Consider the following 20,646-nt stretch of genomic DNA (forward strand, 5'->3'; position numbering starts at 1 on the left):
GCGGCGGGATGTCGGTGACCAAGAACTGCCAACCCCCTAATCCAGGGTGTTATGCGGACCGTGCCTATTGGACGATTTGCAGCCAGGGGATAAATTCGGCTGTATTCGAACGGAGCCTTCCCGATACCGGGCCATCTCGGGAAGTATTTATGGCCTTACCGCAGTAAGGGGCGCTGCTGTGGCGGACGGTTCTTTCCCCGTATATAATACTGGACCGCTGAGCCCGCCTTGTCGGGCAGGTGGTCGTATAACCAAGATGAACAACTCATTACCTGAATGTAATAAGGAGGATGTAAAGAGGAGGACTGAGTCGCAATCCAAGGACGACAAATACGAATTAAGCGATGCGTCGGACTCGGGGAGCGAGAGTAGTGCTGATTCAATGAACTCCGTGTTGGAGAAGCACACAAATGAAAACGGAGTAGAAGAGTGGAGAAGGGTACGGAGCAGAGGAAGTAAAAGAGCTCTCTCGCAGTACCGTGCAGCACTAAGAATTGTACAACGCTTGGGAGCAGTGGTCGACCCAACAGAAGTGGAGATCGAGCGCTTGGAATGGGCCCATGAAGCGGTAGAAGTAGGTCGAAGGCAGTTCAAAAGGTTTGCTGCGAGAAACCCTCGGTTCTGCAACCGGTACGAGGAGGAAGAAGCGTCGAATGGCAGAATGAAGAGGCAACGTTCGGCAGAAGGCGACAAGCCTGCTTTCAAGAGGCAGAAAGGACCCAGTCCTAGAGCCGCGAGGCAGGGCAGTCGCATAGACAAGACAAGTAGGCCCAAAGCTGTAAGACAGATGGGTTCCAATAGCGAGGTAGCAACTACCTCGAAAGCTGCCAGTCAGAGGGAAGTTCCAACTACGGAAGTAGGAGATAAGCCAAAGGGAGATAACGCTAAGACTCCGGCTTTCTCGGAGGCGCTAAAGGGAGTTAACGCGAAGACTCCGGTGTTCTCGGAGGTTCTAAAGGGAGATAACACTAAGACTCCTGCTTTTCCCGAGAAGATGAGTGATGTGGCAAAGCAGTCACTGACTGTGGCGCTGGTTGATCGTAGCAGTCCGTTCGGACAAATGACTACTGAAAGGTGGAGATCTGTGGAAAGGGAGCTTATTAGCTTAATGCTTAAGATGATGCGGGAACAACCAAGTAAGCCCCTTCCAACCTTTGATTCGGGGGGATGGTATAATGGTGTGAAGATGATAGCGTGCGACAACATCGCGAGCTTGCGGTGGCTGGAGGAAGTCGTTCCAAACCTCCAAAGGCAAGGCACGAACGCGCGGTTTGAGGTGGTGGATAAAGCGCAAATCCCCACGGTACCAAAAGTTAAGGTATGGATACCATGCGTGATGAAGTCGGAGGATACACTGCGACTTCTGCAGAATCAGAATCCGAACATACCGACACAGGATTGGAAGGTACTTACTGTATCTCGGCCTACCGAGGATGGTCAGCTCTACATCTTCCAAATAAACAAGCAGGCGGAAGATATTTTGTACACGCAGCTTGGCAAAATGTCCTTTGGCACTGGCAAAATTTACATGCGACTCAGGAAAAGAAGTCCCGAGGATAAAAATCCTAACACGCTGGAAGTGGGCGAAGTCGAAAAGGACCTCAGAAGCCTAAGGGAAAAAAGACAGGTGGAGGTCCCCGACGTCACCACGAACGTGCTAGAAGAGGACCAACCGCTAAATGGTGCTGTGACTCGCACAGAGGAACACACGGCACAACATTCACGAGGGGCTGAAGGGGGCCTCGAATACTCTAAACCAAAAGGGCAAGAGGAGGACGACGACGTCAAGACGAAGGTGCTGGAGGGGGAAAAACAGCCCAATGGTGCTGCGAGTCCTACAGATAAACCTCCAACACAGTAAAGTGGCGTCGAGCGAACTCCTCCTAACCCTTGAGGAGGGTTCGTTTGACGTGGCGCTGATCCAGGAGCCGTGGCTCTCATCGGGAGGAAAGGTTTCTGGACTTAGCGCGCGCGGGTTTGGCGTTTACTACGCACAAACGGAAGGACGGGTGCGAGCTGTAGTAATGGTAAGGAAACAGCTGCATTCATATATGCTGCCTAATTACACCACCGAGGATCTCGTAGCGGTGGCCGTTGAGCAAAAGAATAAGCAGGCATTTATCCTGGCGTCCTGCTACATGGCCCATGCTGCGGAGGTTCCACCGATGGAGTGCAAAAGGCTAGTACAGGAGGAAGGGCGCAAAGGGCGGTTGGTCATAGGCGCAGATGCAAATGCGCACCACAATGCGTGGGGAGGAGCAGATACGAACGAGAGAGGCGAATCTCTATTTTGTTACATCCTGCAAACCAATTTGCAGATAGCCAACAGGGGAAATGTTCCTACATACATTGGTCCAACATCCAGCAATGTTCTGGATATTACATTGAGCTCCGAGCGTGATATATCAAGGTATGATTGGATGGTTCTCGATAGACCATCCTTCTCCGACCATGCGTATATAAGCTTCAGCATCCCACTAAAGAGGGTAGAGAAGGGAGGAACCTTTAGAAACCCTAGGGCAACGAATTGGACTAAATTCCAGAAACATGTAGAAACGAAACTGGGACAACCCAAAGAGGTTGCTAATGTAGAGGAACTGGAGGAGTCGAATGAATTCCTAACAAGGACGCTTATGACTGCGTATAACAAAGCTTGCCGTCTAAGAAGATTCAGAGGAAAAGCAAAGCCGCCATGGTGGAGCAATGAGCTGAGTCTTCTAAGAAGACAGGTAAAAGAAATGTTTAAACTCGCAAAGACCGCGGAAAGCGAAGCGTGTCGGGACGAGTACAGGGATCTACTGAGGATCTACAAGCGTGAAATTACCAGGGCGAAGAGAAACTCATGGAAAAGTTTCTGTACGGACATAGAGTGCTCCAGTGAAACAGCACGGTTGAAAAAAGTCCTAGCAAAGGGAAACATAGTCCAGGGACTAATAAAGAAAGAGAACGGGGAATGGTCACGTGATAGTGAGGAATCCCTTGAGGTGCTTCTCGATACACATTTCCCATCGGGAGACGGTTTAGAAGAACCAGCAGACATCACTCACACTTCGATCACGGAGCTAGTGGTGCCGGGCTTGGTGACCGATACCAAGATCGAGTGGGCAGTGAAGACGTTTTCTAAGTTTAAATCGCCGGGCCCAGATGGTATATTCCCGGCCATGCTACAATTCTCAAGCAGGGCGGTCGTGGAATGGCTTAAAATAATATTCGATGGGTGCATAAGACTGAATCATGTTCCGCACTCTTGGAGAACTGCTCGTGTAGCTTTTCTACCAAAGGCGGGGAAGATCGGTCACGTGTATCCCAAAGACTATAGACCCATTAGCTTAACATCATTTCTGCTCAAAACCTTTGAGAGGCTGATAGATGTGTACATAAAGTCCAACGTGGATGGAAAGCTGCTCTCCACAACACAGCATGCGTACACCAAAGGCAAGTCGGTAGACACCGCATTGCATAGGGTGGTAATAAGCATAGAGAAATCCCTGGAATATAAGGAGTATGCTCTAGGAGTATTCTTGGACATTGCCGGGGCTTTCAATAATGTTGCAAAATGGGCGATTATGGATGGTCTTAATTACATTAAAGTACATCCTGCCTTAATCAGATGGATCGGCTGCATGTTAAATTGCAGAAAGATTACATCACAATGGGGATTGTACGAGGCCACGAAATCAGTGGACAGGGGCACGCCGCAGGGAGGGGTGCTATCACCTCTGCTGTGGACACTGGTCATCAACCAACTGCTCAGGCAATTCGATGAGGGACCCGTAAAACTTACGGCTTACGCAGATGACGTTGCAATTGTCATAAGTGGAAAATGCCTTCCAACGATTAGTTCTTTGATGGATCGGGCGCTTCGGGATATTCATACCTGGGCATCTAATGTCGGGCTGAAAGTCAATGCGGAGAAGACGGATATGGTCTTGTTTACAAAGAGGTACAAGGTCCCAAATTGGACCAGGCCTAAGTTAGGAGCGGTGACCTTACAGGAGAAACCTTGCACAAAATATCTAGGAATCATCCTAGACAGTAAGCTGTCATGGAAGCTCAACGTGGAGGAGAGGGTCAAGAAGGCCTCAACGGCACTCTATGCATGTAAAAGAATGCTGGGGTGTACGTGGGGCCTATCGCCCTCTCTTTCTCATTGGGTTTTTACAGCGATTGTAAGCCCTATTCTATACTATGGAGTTCTTGTTTGGTGGAAAGCCACACAAAAAACAACATACCTCAAAAAATTAGAGGGGGTATGCAGACTATCGATGCTTTGCATTACGGGAGCCCTGAAAACAACCCCGACGGCTGCACTGTATGCCATTCTGCACATTCCACCTGTAGACCTGGTAGCAAAGAACAAAGCATTAACGACCGCAACCAGGCTCGGTGCTTCGGGGCAGCTTGAGCGCCGACCATATGGCCATAGTAGTATAGCGTCCTCAGTCACAAGACGAACAGACTACATGATTCCCTACCTGCACTTTGAGGGAGATCTTAAGGCCACAATAGAGGTGGACGGTTGGCGCAAGGGTGCGCAAATGGCGGACGAGGCGATACATGTGTACACCGATGGTTCCAAAATAGTGGAAGGAGTAGGGTCTGCGGTATACTGCGCTGATCCGGAATTAAGCAGATCCTACAGGCTGCCGGATTACTGTAGCGTTTTCCAAGCGGAAATATTAGCCGTAACCAAAGCAGTAGAAACCCTGGAAGAGAATAGCTTAAGCTGCAACCGTGTTAACTTTTATATTGACAGTCAAGCAGCAATTAAGACAATAATCTCGCATAGCACAGCATCTAAATGCGTGTTAGAGTGTAAGCAGTCTCTGGAGAGAATCGGGACAGGGAGAAGCATACATCTATATTGGGTCCCAGGGCATATGGGAATAGATGGGAATGAAAAAGCGGACGAATTAGCTAAAAAGGGCGCATCCCTTGAAGCTTGCTCCGTAGACGTCCCAATTAGATTGGGCGAGTTTAAGCGAAGGCGAGAGGTGCACATGATCGACCAAGCAGAAAAGGCGTGGGTTCAAGCGCGGGGCTGTAAAGTGTCGAAGATTATGTGTAGGTCTTACAACCTTAGACTAACACAGTTGCTTCTATCATTAAAAAGAGAGGACTGTAGACTCATGACGGGTATTCTGACTGGACACTGCCTTCTGGCGTCACATGCCTTTAAATTAGGCTTGGTCAGTGATAGCAGGTGTAGGAAGTGCGGGTTGGAGGAGGAAACGATCGAGCACGTTCTGTGCTCGTGCCCTGCACTTGCCAGGCTAAGACTCCAGCTATTAGGAGTGATACAGCTGTCAGATCTAGAAGCAGCAAGTGGCTTAGGTCCTAGGAAGCTTCTAGTATTTGCCAAGAGGACGGAGTTATTTTATAACATAGGTCCTGGTTTTTGATAGGGTTTTTCAGTTTGGTCGTTAAAACAAACTTCTGGTAACACTACGGACTCAATCAGTCTATGTGAGGTCCTCATGGACCGGCCAGTTCAACCTACCTACCTAAGCGAGCGCCCATTGGAGCAAATCCTCTGTAGCTGCCTCATACGCATCTAATTTGTATTGCTTGACCCTAGTAATCAAGCTCAATGCACAGACGTAAGCAATTTTCTATTATCTATCCGGATATACGTATGTCGGCTATTGGGAGCTTCAAGTGTGATCAAGTCTTTCTCCACTTCAACTGCATCAACTAGCATATCATTTCATCTAGCGAGATGGAAAATTATAACACCAACAGGGTTATTTATTCCTACAGAAACAGCAAATCTATCGAAACGGCATGAAATATCATTCTCTAAGCTGGCGAGATCCCTCTGTCTAAGCTCTTGAAGTTCATAAGACATTGTTTGACGTTCATATATATTGGACAAAGTCCAAAGTTAATATTTTGAAGTAATAGGAGGAAGCAAAAAAGTTTTCATATCATTCCGGTGTTCATATTATCACTAGTCGACTGTATTATATTTTTTACTTGAGCATATCAAAAATTAAATCAAATATTAAAACATAAAGTCTCTTTCTGCACCCGTCAACTCTTCGGGGTATAAAACGCTGTAATGACCATCAATCTAGAACACATTATTAACTGGAGTTCACCCTATGTTTGAAAAAAAAAAATAAAATAAAAATTCGTTCGTCGGGTACTCCCTTGGGACTTACCCAGCTTAGTTATTATAAACACCCTCGTCGGGTTACGTTGCTTAGAATATACCCGCGGCAGGTTTGCCTGTTGTAAGAGGTGCTTATCTGTTTCATAACAAAGCAATGAATCGTAGATAACATATTTGTAACACTGCAAAAAGAAATCTCTTAAGTTTTCGACAGCAAATCGATAACTTTTCGAATACAAATCTATAACATTTCAATAACAAACTGATAACTTTTTCGAATCGATAACACGCCGATGACAAATGTAAAAACTATTTGACAGCATATCGATAGCAATTAGGTAACTCTTTCATAAAAAGGCGATGACCCTTGTATACTTAATTTGATTTAACTTTTTTTTTTTACTTTGGTAAATAATTTAATTTAAATAACACTAACGATGTTAACTCTGACTCTGACGACACCCTTGACTGTGACAATAACTATGCGCGTAAATGTCATTAAACACAATAAAAGTATAACTGCCTATTACAAGTACACGTGTTTTATCATGTATTTCCTTTGCCTTTATCACCTTTGCATATAATAGTTTTTTGTGATTTTTAATGAAATTCGCGAAATTTTGCACCCTTACAAACATATTCGATATCGGCAACCGCAAAATATTTCGGAAATGAAATTTATACTGACTAGACGCGAGCTATAACTTTTGTCCACATAGAATCTTTATCTTTTAAACTGTGCGCCATATATTTAAAACAGTTTGATGGCCGCCGTGGTGTGGCGGCAGCGTGCTCGCCTACCACCAAAACGGTGCTGGGCTCAAGGCCCGGAAGAAGTAACATCAAAATGCTATAAAACGTTTTTCGAAACGAAATCGCGCAATAGTAATGATAAGAGCTTACGATTTCTCGAACTTGTTCGAGAAGAAATTTCTCACGAGACTCGCCTTCTCACGAGATTCTCGAGTCTCATACTCGTAAAGCTCGCGAGCTTCTCGACATTCTACTGTTTTGACAGTATCTCATCAGCTGATTTAATTTTTTTTATTACACTGGAATAGGGATTGTCAAAAGGAGATGGCAATCTCAAACCAACACATTGACAACATTTTCATAAAACACACAAAAGCTGCTAGGTTTTATGTTTACATTCCTTTCCAATCGCCTAACATCAACACGCAGAATTTGCCAGATTTTGACAAATGTATGTTGTTGCTGTAGAGATTACACTTACTACACTGTTGACTATCCAACGATTCTCTAAGTAGCTAGATCTAAGTCACCGTTATTTTTGGTGTATGTGGTATCACAACGGACCTTCGTGTTGTCCAAGTGAGCTATCCTTATCAGAGCAGCTACCACATCACCTAAGCTAACACTGTTGACAGTTTTTTTCCTAAATTGTTGCAGTGCTGGAAAGTTCCAGTAGAATATTAGTTTAAATAAATGCAAGGCGCGATATGCTGAGCTATTGAAAAGCTGTTGTAGAATTTCACTCGGAGTGTTTGCCAAATAATTGCCGAGGGGCGACCGCGCTTAGAAAAACTTTTTCTAATTGAAAACACGTTTTTCTAAATTTTCGATGTTGCTTTGACCGGGAGTTGAACGCACGATTTTCGGTGTGGTGGGCGAAGCATATTACCAGGCCACCATGGCGGCCGCCGAATATTAGTTTAGGCACCTAAAATTTAGGCCAACTCGCACCCAGCCTAAATATAATTATAAAAAAAATTTTGAAACTTCTCAGCACTCCAGTTGTGGAAAACATTTTATTCAAGGGCAAAGGTCAACAAAATTAGTTTTTCGCGATTTTCAACAAAACAGTACTTTATCACCATTTCGACCAATTTTGAACCCGACCCCTTTAGAATGGCTGAAAGTTTTTCTTCTTTTTCTAGCTTACGAAAGACGTTTTCAGAATTTTTCAAATTTTTTCATCCAACTCAAAAAAAGTTATGAATTTAAGAAAAAACACCGTTTTTGTTTTCAAAATGCTATAACTTTTTCAAAAATTGACCGTTTGGGATCTTTTTTTTTTTAAATTTGTTTTTAAATGAACTTTTCGGAAAAAATACAAAAAAATTTTTAAAGTTTTTTTTAAATTTTTCAGTTTTTCGAGATTTTTCGAATTTCGCCATTTTTTTTTCTCATAAAAAACTTCAATCAATTCTGTAATCATCCCCACTAATCCCGGAGTGGGCCGATTTTTTTTATATTTTTTTTTTATTTAATTGAAAAAAAAATGTTCAAAAATAAAATTTTTTTTTATCAATTTTATTTATATAACAAAAAAATGTAAGAAAATGATTTTTAAGTATTCTTTTCTTCATATATTATGGTAATCTACGATAATGCAGTTGCTGGACAGCGAAAGCGAGTCATTTTAATCGTAGATTACCATAATATATAAAGAAAAGAATACTTAAAAATCATTTTCTTACATTTTTTTGTTATATAAATAAAATTGATAAAAAAAAAATTCCTATTTTTGAAAATTTTTTTTTCAATTAAATAAAAAAAAAATATAAAAAAAAATCGGCCCACTCCGGGATTAGTGGGGATGATTGAAGTTTTTTATGAGAAAAAAAAATGGCAAAATTCGAAAAATCTCGAAAAACTGAAAAATTAAAAAAAAAACTTTAAAAATTTTTTTGTATTTTTTCCGAAAAGTACATTTAAAAACAAATTAAAAAAAAAAAAGATCCCAAACGGTCAATTTTTGAAAAAGTTATAGCATTTTGAAAACAAAAACGGTGTTTTTTCTTAAATTCATAACTTTTTTTGAGTTGGATGAAAAAATTTGGAAAAATTCTGAAAAATCGTCTTTCGTAAGCTAGAAAAAGAAGAAAAACTTTCAGACAATTCTAAAGGAGTCGGGTTCAAAATTGGTCGAAATGGGATGGAATACCCCATATACAACAAATTCCTCCGAGCCGCCATTTCTGAGATATTACGATCCAAAAAGTTGTAATCGCATTTATTTGAAGAAGGTATCCGAAATTTATTATACATATTCCATATATGTGGTCGCAGTGGGAGGGAAAGTGGAAGTGAGAGCTGTAGTGGGAGTTGGAGGTGGGAATGGGAGGGAGGGTTGGAGTGGGGGTGGGAGGGAGATAAACGGAAAAAGGGATGGACAAGAATAGTAAGAAAACGGATGATAAAGTTGACGGAATAATGAAGAGAAAGAAGAGGGGAAACAAGGCTCAGTTTTTGAATGTATGCGAACCAATTTTTGGGCAGAACAGTCTGCAGGGCTTATTAGTTGGGAATATTTATTGAGAATAGTTACAGAAGTACGTAATAGGACTGGATAATAGTCGACAGGATAATAGTCGACAAACAATCGATCACATTTTTGGAACATTTTGCATAAAAAACACAGCGAATGTATCGATAATTACCTTTACATTGAACATCCAAGCCTGTGAAAAATTTAATGCGCTCTAGTCAACGTATCAACGTTGAATCAAAGTAGACCTAGGCCCGTATCCTGTTATATGATCACAGATGAAAAACCAATTTCACTCAAATGAAATCATGAAGCTCTCAAGCTTTTAATAAAAATGATAATATATTATGAATCTAATAAGTACTTGCAGCCTATATTTCACGTATTACCTCAATCCTGATCACCATTTCAGTGTTATTGCGATTTATTTTTGAACTTTTTCGGTCTTTCTGAGTGATTAATTTCTATTCTCAAAAGTTTTCTCGACATCACTGAGATCGTTTAGTGTGATTTATTGCCTAAGATTTTTTAAAACTGTTTATGTTGCCAAGTCCCAATCGTATATTTTTGGGGTCATATAGAAATGTTTCTAGAACCTATTTTAGATAATTTCTGGACTATTCGAGTATAATTTTGGGACTATTTTAGATTTTTCGAGATTTTTAGATTCCGGGGATAGGATTGTCATTGCCATCGACTTGTTATCGATCGTAACTCATCGAAAAATTAGCGGTATATTATTGGTGAACTATCGACGTATTATCGGTTCATTATGATGTGTTCGATAAAATATCGAAATTTTTTGGATGGAAAATCGATAATAAATCTATATTTTTTTTAAAAAACCGATAACTTTTTCCATATATCGATGTTTTTTCGATAAAAATTCGATATTTTTCAATATTGAACTGTTTACTATCAATAACAAATTTGTAGCTCTTCGATAACAAATTGCTAACTAGTCTATATTTCGCCGATAACAAATTGAGAAGATATCGATATCCAAAATAAATGCATAACACGCCTATCAACCGTCGATAACAATCCGATAACTGGTCGATAAGGATAGCAACTGATCCTTTCCTCTCCTTTTTGCTCTTTTCTTTTCCTTCCTTTCCTTTTCTATTATTTACGCACACAAAAATGTATGCTATATATAAACGTCTTAGCAGAACGTGATTTATATTTATTTTCTGGCAATTGGTAGCTCTCGCTCACTGACCATTTCTTTTATTTTGTTTGCAAACTGGTCTTTCTCTGTGAGATACCGAAACCAGCAGTACACGAATTTAACAGTTATTTAAAGAATTTTCATTAAATAATTGTTTGAATAGAAAATATCGGTTTCGGGAACTGTTATTTGCTATCTCTGGAAAAAGCACTTTATAAGATAATTCAAAGAAAGCAACAACAAATTCTTATAAATTCCCATAAGCAAACTTAATAATAAAGTATGTGAATGGGGAATATGATAACTCTGGGTTCATTTTATTAATTGATTACTGCATGAATTTTGGATCAACTAAAATTTAGGATAAACAAATAAAATACAAGTCAAATGTTTACCCCAAACCGTTGTTATCTGCATGTGCTTAGATTAAGCTAAAACTCAACCAGGTATACACTTATAATTATTTTGTTTCTTTGACTCACTACAAAATTCCCGACTGGGTATTGCAATTATTTGGTTACGGTATTACTAATGCTTTACATAATAAATATGAATCGTATTAAATCATTCTAAATTTAACTTCCTAACCTTTGCAATTATTTTCGCTTAGTTCATATTATTCAATTCACATACACACTCACACACACATCCACACACTCAATATACAACATATTCATACATAAATCACCTGTTTACTTTTAATATAACTCTTTAAGATTAAAAAAAAAAACTACGTTGTTATTTAACTACAATTTTTCTTTTTTTTTAACTCGAAAATTTTACAGAAAATGGAACGCCAAGGTAAAATGGAGCTGGCCGCAAAGGAACGTGAAAGTCAACGACTCCAACAAATACCGAAAAAATGGAATCGCCGTGAAGAATATGAATTTTTACGAGTACTCACCGGTTATGGTGTCGATTTACAGCCACCGAACACAATGGGCATTGGTTTAGCACCCGATTGGACCAAATTCAAACAAATGGCACATCTAGAACGCAAAAGTGATGAAACTTTAAGCGATTATTACAAAGTATTCTTAGCAATGTGTAAACGTAAAGCTGGCATTAAACTCACCGATAGCGAACGTGGTCTTGAAGGTGTTATAGAAGATATAAGCGAAGATCACGCAAAACTTATATTAGAACGTTTGGAATTATTGTCAAAATTACGTGAAGTTGCCCGACATCCACAATTGGAAGAGCGTCTCAAGTTATGTCTAATGAATTCAGACACACCCGATTGGTGGGAACCTGGCAGACATGACAAAGAGCTGATATCGGCTGTACTAAAACATGGCCTTTATCGTTCGGAAACTTTTATTTTCAATGATCCAAACTATAGCTTTGCCGAGTCTGAGAAGCGTTTCATACGCGAACTCGAAGCACAAATTCAACGTACAATCAAATTAGAATCTTTCAGTGCTGAACGCCTGCCTCAAACAGCAGCAACAGCAGTGTCTCATTTGAAAGGTGAAATTATTGATTTGGATGACGAATTACTTACAAAAGACAGTCTTATCAAAAAGGAACAATTTACACCTTTCAAAGCGGAAATAAAATCTGAGAAGTTGCTAGATAGCGCTAAACAATTAAGCTTAGCAGCGAAAGCGGAGTCAGATGCGGTAGCAAATAAGACGATTTCAGACGAACAAAAGACTGATGACGATAAGTTAGAATCTGGTGAGGAAAATCCTGCACCTAGCACTGAGTTAGCATTACAGAAGGAAACCATACCTAGTCTAGAAAATAAACAACTAGACAGGGAAGAAAGTAGTAAGGAAAAATGTGGTATAGATTTGGAGTCAAAAGAAAAGTTAGCAGAACTAGACGATGAAAAAACTTGCGAAGAAGTTTCCAAAGACGAAGCAAGTGAAAAGATGCAGTGTGATGGCAGTGTCGAAGATCATAAAGATGCAAATGCGATTATCGATAGCGACAAGTTGAGGCAAGGCGCTGAAAATACTACCGAAATCACAAAAGAAGTGTCCGACGATGTTAAAGACGATATAGCGGTACAAAAACAAAGCTTGGATGAAAAAGAAATCTTGACTAACAAAATAAGTGAAAGTGAGAAAACCAAAAAAGAAAATGATGCGGAAAATGAAACACATGTTAAAAAGGATGATGAAGGAACTAATTCCGTAGCAAAGAAAGAAGCTGCAAGATCAAATACCGAAGAACCAACCACAGTCGCTGAGGAGCAATTAAAATCCACAGTCGATGAAGAAATACTCGATTTAGCTACAGCTACCACAAGCACCACAGATCCCGACGACGAAGAGGTTATGAAGGAAAAAGAAAAAGCAGTTGAAGAGGAGTGCAAAAAGCAAGCTGCTGAACTGAAGGCACGTTTCCCCGATTTAGAAGTTATACAACCGGCTGCAGTGAAACAAAAGTTGGATAAACCCAAATTAGAAATGTGCATGATACGTTGGTTTAAAGATTTTGCGCTAGAACGTCGCATTTCACATATTGTCATTTGTGTGGAGACAAATAAGTGGCCTGTCAACAGAAATTATACCGCGTATGCCGGTTGCAAGGGTATTGATTTAAATATTTGTTTGCATGAGGCTATACCTCATCTTAAAAATGTTGAACGTCCGCCATCCACACCCGATGTGATCACCATTACTAGCGAACAGGGTGTTACGAAACAATTGCAAACATCACAAATGCAACAAGTAAGTGGTGCTACCGTTTCCACACCAACACCACAACCACTATCCGTCACAACGCCACCCACTGTTAATACACCGCTCGGGTTAGGATTGTTGCCACCACCCGCTCCCACAACAATAGCTGCTATGAATGGCGCTGGCAAAGGTATGGTCAGTAATATGGGTGCGCCACCACCAATAGATGCTAATAGCATAAATGCTGCTGTTGCGGCTGCAGTTGCAGCCGCTGCATCTGGTGGCAATAATCCGAATGCATTATCCCCTACTACGCTTTCAGCGCTGTTACCAGGTATGACTATGACACCAGCCACAGTGGCGGCCGCTGCTGCTTTGAACACAGCACCAGTAACACCGCCTTCAACCAATATACCAAGTCCTGTACCAGCACCTATACCATCTACCACCCAAACTACAGGAAAGAAACGTAAACGTCACATAGCGATTGATGTTGAAACTGAGCGCGCTAAATTGCATGCTTTGCTGAATAGTTCACAAAATTGTGAGTACTTTATGCATACTTTGAAAACTACAACGTATTTATTTCTAAATGCATTTTTTTGGTTTTTGTTTTATAGTGGGCCAAAAAGATTGGGAAACTGAAATAGCAAATATGGAACCATTAGCTCCTGCTGTTACTACAGCCCAACCGTCAGGACGTCGCAGCGCTTCGGCTGTATCGCCAAATGCACCGGCAAGCCCCGCACCAGCAAATATACCGCTACAACCACCTCCTGCACATCAGCATGCCTCACTGGCGAGGCAATCATCTGGGCAATTTAATAAACCGGCCATACCGCCATTAAAAGCCCCACAAACGTCCATGGGTTCGCCAATGGATTTATCATCAAGGTAAGTGCACTATTTTGTCGAAAATAGTTCATTAGTTGCATGTATAACAGTATGTGTGTTTGTAAGGAGAGTTGTGAACAAATTTGAGCATAGAATTTACACAGGCTTTGATTGCTGCATGAAGTACAAGCAAGAACTGATTCTCTGCTTGTTCTGCTGAATCTCGATCGCTGCGCTCGCCATCAGCGTTGCCACTTGCTCAATATTTTTTCTTCCTTTATATTAGCTTCGTTTTATGTTTTTCCGCGAATTTCATTACAAAATTGGGTAATTTTACAATCCATTTTTGAGTAATTTCGCGGAGAGCTATATTCCTGAAACTAAAAACATTCAGAACCCCATGAAAATGCAACATGAGGGAAAGCAGTTTTCCCTAGGTGGTCCAGGGATCGTGGAAACTCAAAACACCGTCCGAATTTGGAAAATTTGCTTTCGAGTTTATGGAACCTTCCGATAACCCAGAGCCCTGAAACTTTGAACAAAACTGTGGGCTCTATGACGATGTGATTTTATGTTACATAAAAAAATGTTTTAGATGGAGCAGGACCGAAATATTTAGAAAGTCCATTTCAAACTGTGGAATCTTGCGAACGCTATTTGTGTGAGTTCCCGTAGAGCTATATTTTTGAAGCTAAGAACATACTTCGGAACCCCATGACAATGCATATGAGGGGAAGAAATTTTCCCTAGTTGGTCCAGGGAACTTGAAAATTCAAAAAATCGTCCGAACTTGGAAATTTTACTTTCTACTTTCAAGGAACTTCCCGATAACCTAATGACTTAAAACTGTATACATATCTTAGAACCTAATTATATTGTAATGTTTAATATACAAAAACTGTCTAGATGAGGCAGGGATCGAGATATTTAAAAAATGTGTAACTTCCCGTTAGGCTAGATTCTTGAAACTTAACAATACTTCAGAACCAGATGAAAGTACAAAATGCGTGGCGCAGGGAACGTGAAAATTAAAAGAAAATCTTCCAATTTCGAAATTTTTATCTTCGAGTTTTAAGAAACTTCCAGATAACCTAGAGACCTGAAACTTCAACATAGCTATGGGGGGCATAAGGCGCTAATATTTAGGAAAAATTTACGTATTTCTGATGCCAATGGGGCTAAAATATCTATTAAAAAATGTCCCTAAGTGACACCCGGATCATTTTACTTGGAAAATGGTACGGACGGGGGCATGGAGTGATCAAAATTCATGAGACTTACTATTAAGCTACGAACTTGTAGTTTTACATACACTTTAGAGCACCCAAATAATGGTACAAAAGGGTAAAATAAAAACAAAGTTTTTTAAATACTTCCTTTATATAAACGGTTCAAACGCAGCGGAAATGTGTCCTTAAACACAAACATAAAGTTTGATTTTTAAATTGTAACTGTAGCTTTTGTAAACAGCTTATGCAAAGAAAAACTATTATAAAGGTAGTGCGCAATTTATAGATGTTTTATATCTTCTTTACAGCGAGGTTTTTAATGTTGTTGGAGTCTCACTCCTGTTCACCCAGATTCGATAATTGCGCTCTACCTTTATAGTTTTGTTTTTGATGAACTGTTTCCGAAAGCTACAGTTAAAATTTCAAAATTCAAGTTCATCAACATTATGTCTGTGTTTAAGGACGCATTTTATGCTACTTTATGGGTTGGAGTGATCCCTTTTGTTTCAGCATGTCCTATGGAGAGACCAAATGTACTTGTTCATGCCTGTGTCGGACTGGTCCTCTTTATACCCCTACGGATACTGTCGGACAGATCCTTTTTGTACTGTTCGACACTTCCTCTTTGTTCCCCTTTGGGTACTGTTCGACATGCCCTCTTTGTACCCCTATGGGTATTGTCGGACATATCCTTTTTCTACTCTCCGTTATACCCCTGCGGGTACTGTCGGACATATTCTTATTGCTCGCCTATGGGTACTGTCGGACAGGTCCTTTTTCTACTCGTACGGGATAAAATATTGTTTTGAAATTTAATACAATATGCTATATTTTTTTCGTATTGGGGTTGACAATAATAAAAAAAAAAAACAAATATTACGATAGTGGAACATAGGGTCCTAGTATTTTATGTTGAGTATAGAGCTACGCATTTTTCTTAAATAATTCTATTCAGTCACATTTAATCTTTTTATTTTATTCATTTCGTTCCCAACAAACATTTAGGTTAGAAAACTATTAGAAGACGAATCGAATTCTAATGTAATTTTACGTTTTAGATGACGGTTCACCACCTAATTTTTAACAAAAATTTTCAAAGTTGGTATCAAAAGGCACGTTTCGACCTCCGATTTAAGAATCCGAAAACAAAAATTAAAAATTTTATTTCTAAAAAATTTCTAATTTCATATGGTTGTTGTATTTTGCCAGATTTTTTGTACACACTAATGCAGAAAGGCGTTGGACCCACCCAGGCTTATTTTTAAAAATCGCGGACAAAGGCCGCCAACGCAGAAAGATGTTCTGTGCGAAAAAACTGTGGAACGGGCCTCATATTTCGGACACTCTCGGGCCATTTTGTGGGTTTTTGTAAATATTTTTCGACAGAAATAAAATTTTTAATTTCCGCTTTCGAATTCTAAAAACGGAGATCGAAACGCGTCTTTTGATACCACCTTTAGATGGTGCACGAGCTCATAAAACGTTACCAAAAAAAAAACAACAAATTTAAAGCCCGTAGTTAAACCTTTTTTAATCAAACAATAATCAACAGTTTTGTACATATTAGGAGAAAAAACCACGTTTAAACGAAGGATTACATTGAATAACTTTTTGACTTTATGGAGCGGCATTCCGAAGTTGGACGAGTCACTAAATGAACTAAATAGAATGAGAAATAATAGGCAATTAAATAAAGACTAAACTTGAAAATAAAATAATAAAAAAAAATGTTTAAGTTAAACGGTTTTATTGAAAACAATACTTGCATGAAGTAATAATGAAAGTACTAAAAGCTATAAAATAATTAGGTAGGTCCTAGGTACTAGTCATCACACTCCTCATCAATCTAGGGCGCTGATCAGACAATTAAATAAAAGCATTGGACGCGTCAAATTTCTATTAATAGTCATATATAAGTTGTTTTGCATCCGCAGTTCGGATGCAGCCAAAATAGGTGAAATTATGCGAACGTGAGTCCCATTGATACTGTTGAGAAAGATCTGGTAACTCTTCATCGTGAGTGACAAGCTATGAATGACGGATAAACTTGTGTCCTGCCAACGTGTCAAGCTCGTGTCGCCTCAACAGATACTAATCACTACTCCTGGGAATCCTGTTTTAAAGTAAAATACAATTTTTGCTTTTGGGGTTTTAATCCACTTCGCGCAAATATGCTCCTCAATAATATCTAAAACCAGTCCAAGACCAAAATCATTTCTACAGCATATTTGATAGCTGCCGTCAGCAAGGAATCTGAGGGTGGCGCATAATTTTAAAATACGAAGGCGTATGCAGAAGTGGTCCTTAATTTTGTTTAGTAATGAGCAAAATGCTTCCTTTCAAATCTGCAAAATAACTTCATAAGAAGCTCATCATTTGTCACTTAAACATTTTCTTATCTGGTGCTTGGTAGTTCCAAGGGATTGGAATGATCACGCGAATGTTTTCCGTATTCGCGACATGTAAATCACCAACATTTTCACCATAATAAAATAGATTTCATATAATATCCGTTTTGCTTTTAATAACAAAATCGCTTTTGCAAATGCTTAAATTTCCGCCACAAATTGATCAGCTGTTTATTTATCTGCCAAATCATCACTTTCTTAAGTTGGCAACTCAATTCAACTTCAACTGAAATAAGTTGTAATTCGTAATACCAAACAGGAGTTGAGTTGTCTTAAAGTTGGGTTTTTTAAATTACAACCCAACTAAATTGAGTTGTAAACGGCAATAGGGGAATAATATATTTACTAGTCGGATGCTGATGTATGTACCTATTTGTATATCAAAAGGCATTCAGCTGATGCCTAGATTGATTAGCATGTCTGTGACGCCACAATGTCGACTGATATGACCCTCACTCATAGACTGAGTAACATGCCAAAGAGTATGGTGGCTTTACATGAACTAAAAAAAAGCAAAAAACCGTAACCTCTACCTTTTAGGTCTGGGTTTTCAGTACAAGTTCAACTCAGTTTGGCAGTGAAACTAAAAAAAAAAATAAAATAAATGTACGGCGCGATAACCTGCGAAGAGATCTAAGGCCGAGCTTCTCTTCTAATTTGCGTCGTGCTCCTCTTGATTTTTACCTACAAATTGGCCGGACGGGACCTACATGTTTTATGCCAACTCCAAACGGCATCTGCAAGGCAGATGAGTTTTCACTGAGAGCTTTTCATGGCAGAAATACACCCGGAGTGCTTGCCAAACACTGCGGAGGGGCGACCCCGCTTAGAAAAATTTTCCTCTAATTGAAAAACCTTATTTCTAAAATTTTGATGTTGCTTTGCGCGGCCGATCTGACCCGGTTAAACTCTAGTTAACCTATCAGTTATTTGTGCTCCTTCGCAATGGCGTCGAATGTACCCAACAACAAAAATCCCACATAGACTGAATATATCCATAGTTTTTAAATCTTATCTGCATGTATGTAAATACATTAACGAATTCCAAGAATTTGATCCACTCACTTGCAGCTGACATATGCCTGGTGTATGAGAGACGGCCTATCAGGAATTATACCTTTACATTTCATTCTCTGAACATAGCATGATATCAAGCATTTTTTTGTCGTACGGCCGATACACTCCGGTGTTTGCTAGTTGCAGTTCTTTTGGGTAATAAGAAAAAAAAAATTACCCCTCTATTGTTTGTATCGTCATCTCCTCCGCCCATAGTGTTAACTAATTTGCATTTCGATTTCAAATTCGCTCTTTGCATGTCCCTTGATCCACCTGTCTTTTAAAATAATCTGGTGGGGTTTACATATTGGAAAAAAGGGGTGGACAGATCGACGAAGATGAGGAAAAGGAAAGAAACTTCTTTAAATGTACATAACACCATTCAAGTACACCAATGTTGCATCAACGGTTGAGGCGTCTTTATGTCTTAATACATGAACAAGCTTTTATTGGTTTATTTTTAGCCTTTGTTTGCCTCTTAAGTATTTCTAATAAATCTATTTATAATGTTCCCCAAATTAGCTTGCCTCGAATGAATATGACAGATATGCTAAAATCTGCGTCGTCAAATACATCAGGAGCGATTGATTTAAGTGAAGTACAAGATTTCTCAATGCCATCAAAGAAATCTACGACATCCCATCTGCAAGCCTCATTAAGCTCTGCATTCCCATCAATGGGAGGGAAGGGCAAACTTGATGATACCCTCAACAAGTTAATGAAGAAAAATAATTGCGTAAGTATATGCCCAGCTTTACAATGAATCGCGTTAACAAAACTGGTTTGTTCTTGTAGACAATCGAAGAGCCAGTTATTGGTAAAGAGAAAAAACGCAAAAAACTCGATGAAATTGTATTAGGTCTATCAGCAGCTAAGGAACAAAAAACATTCCCAGATCCATCGTTGCCATCATCGAAGAAACCACAAATACCACCAAGTGTATCAGTAACACCAGCCAGTCTGCCAACCTCCGTTTCAAATCAAAATCAACAAAATCAAAAGCCATTCACTATCACTGTTACGACAGTGCCTGGAAGTGAGTTTGAGTCTCTGAGCCTTTCTTTTAGCATAATTGAATACCCACCAATGAAAACAAATAATAACTGCATATTTTTCGTTTAAAAATTTTAGAATCTAAATCAGGTGGAAACTCTTCAATGCCCTCTCCAGCCTCTGTCCCATCTACATCAAGCAGTAGTCTGCCCATGATGACTGGTGGTCTATCATTAAAAGATATTAATGCCATTGTAGCACAAACAATGTCTACTGACCCGCAAACACTGCAAAAGCTTAACCAAAATATGGGCTTTGGTAGTGGTTTGTCAACAAAGGACATTAATGCTATTGTAGCTCAAACAATGGCTTCAGACCCGCAGACATTACTCAAGCAACAACAAAAAATGATGCAATGCTTGCCGCCGGCTCAACGGAAAGCTTACGAGGCTATGTTGGCCGAAATGGAACAAGCTATGAAATTAAGGTAATTATTAAGAAATTATTATTGTGGCGAAACTTAATATAGTCTAATATTCTACTTATGTCTTCTCTACAGCGCTAAATATAATGTGCCTGATCTAAAGGTTAATAAATGGCTGACAGACATGAGTACGCCACTTACCGACCAATTGAATATGGACTTTACAAATACTGCAGCTAATACCAGTGGTAATTCGAGTAGCCGGCGCTCGAATCGCCAACAAAGTAGTAGCTCTTCACATCAAGGATCATCTATGTCGCAAATGAGTAAAAGCGCAGCAGCGCAATCCACTCAGTCGCATGCACAGCACCAACAGCAGCAGCAGCAGCAACAACAACAACAGTCAGCAATGCCCAATTCACAGGGGTTGACAGGCGAAGAGCCCGTGCCAGTTGTAAATAAGCAAACCGGTAAACGTATTTCGGGCAGCAAAGCACCACAATTAAAACGCCTAATGCAATGGTAAGTTGTATGGAAACCCGTTTTAAGTA

The 20,646-nt window shown here is 39.8% G+C and overlaps 1 protein-coding gene across 15 annotated transcripts in view; it reads left to right on the plus strand.

The window, feature by feature from the left end:
• Window positions 1–20,646, plus strand: part of kis (kismet) — a 256,293-nt gene that overhangs the window by 227,814 nt on the left and 7,833 nt on the right. For all 15 annotated transcript variants that reach the window (XM_067766692.1, XM_067766689.1, XM_067766690.1 and 12 more), the window contains 6 exons: window positions 11,304–13,695; window positions 13,772–14,045; window positions 19,201–19,414; window positions 19,474–19,714; window positions 19,810–20,158; window positions 20,231–20,617. In XM_067766692.1, coding sequence (XP_067622793.1) covers window positions 11,304–13,695; window positions 13,772–14,045; window positions 19,201–19,414; window positions 19,474–19,714; window positions 19,810–20,158; window positions 20,231–20,617 — 3,857 coding nt within the window. The remainder of the gene's footprint in view (window positions 1–11,303; window positions 13,696–13,771; window positions 14,046–19,200; window positions 19,415–19,473; window positions 19,715–19,809; window positions 20,159–20,230; window positions 20,618–20,646) is intronic.

This window comes from Eurosta solidaginis, chromosome 2, assembly GCF_040869045.1.
Source record: "Eurosta solidaginis isolate ZX-2024a chromosome 2, ASM4086904v1, whole genome shotgun sequence".
NCBI lineage: Eukaryota > Metazoa > Arthropoda > Insecta > Diptera > Tephritidae > Eurosta > Eurosta solidaginis.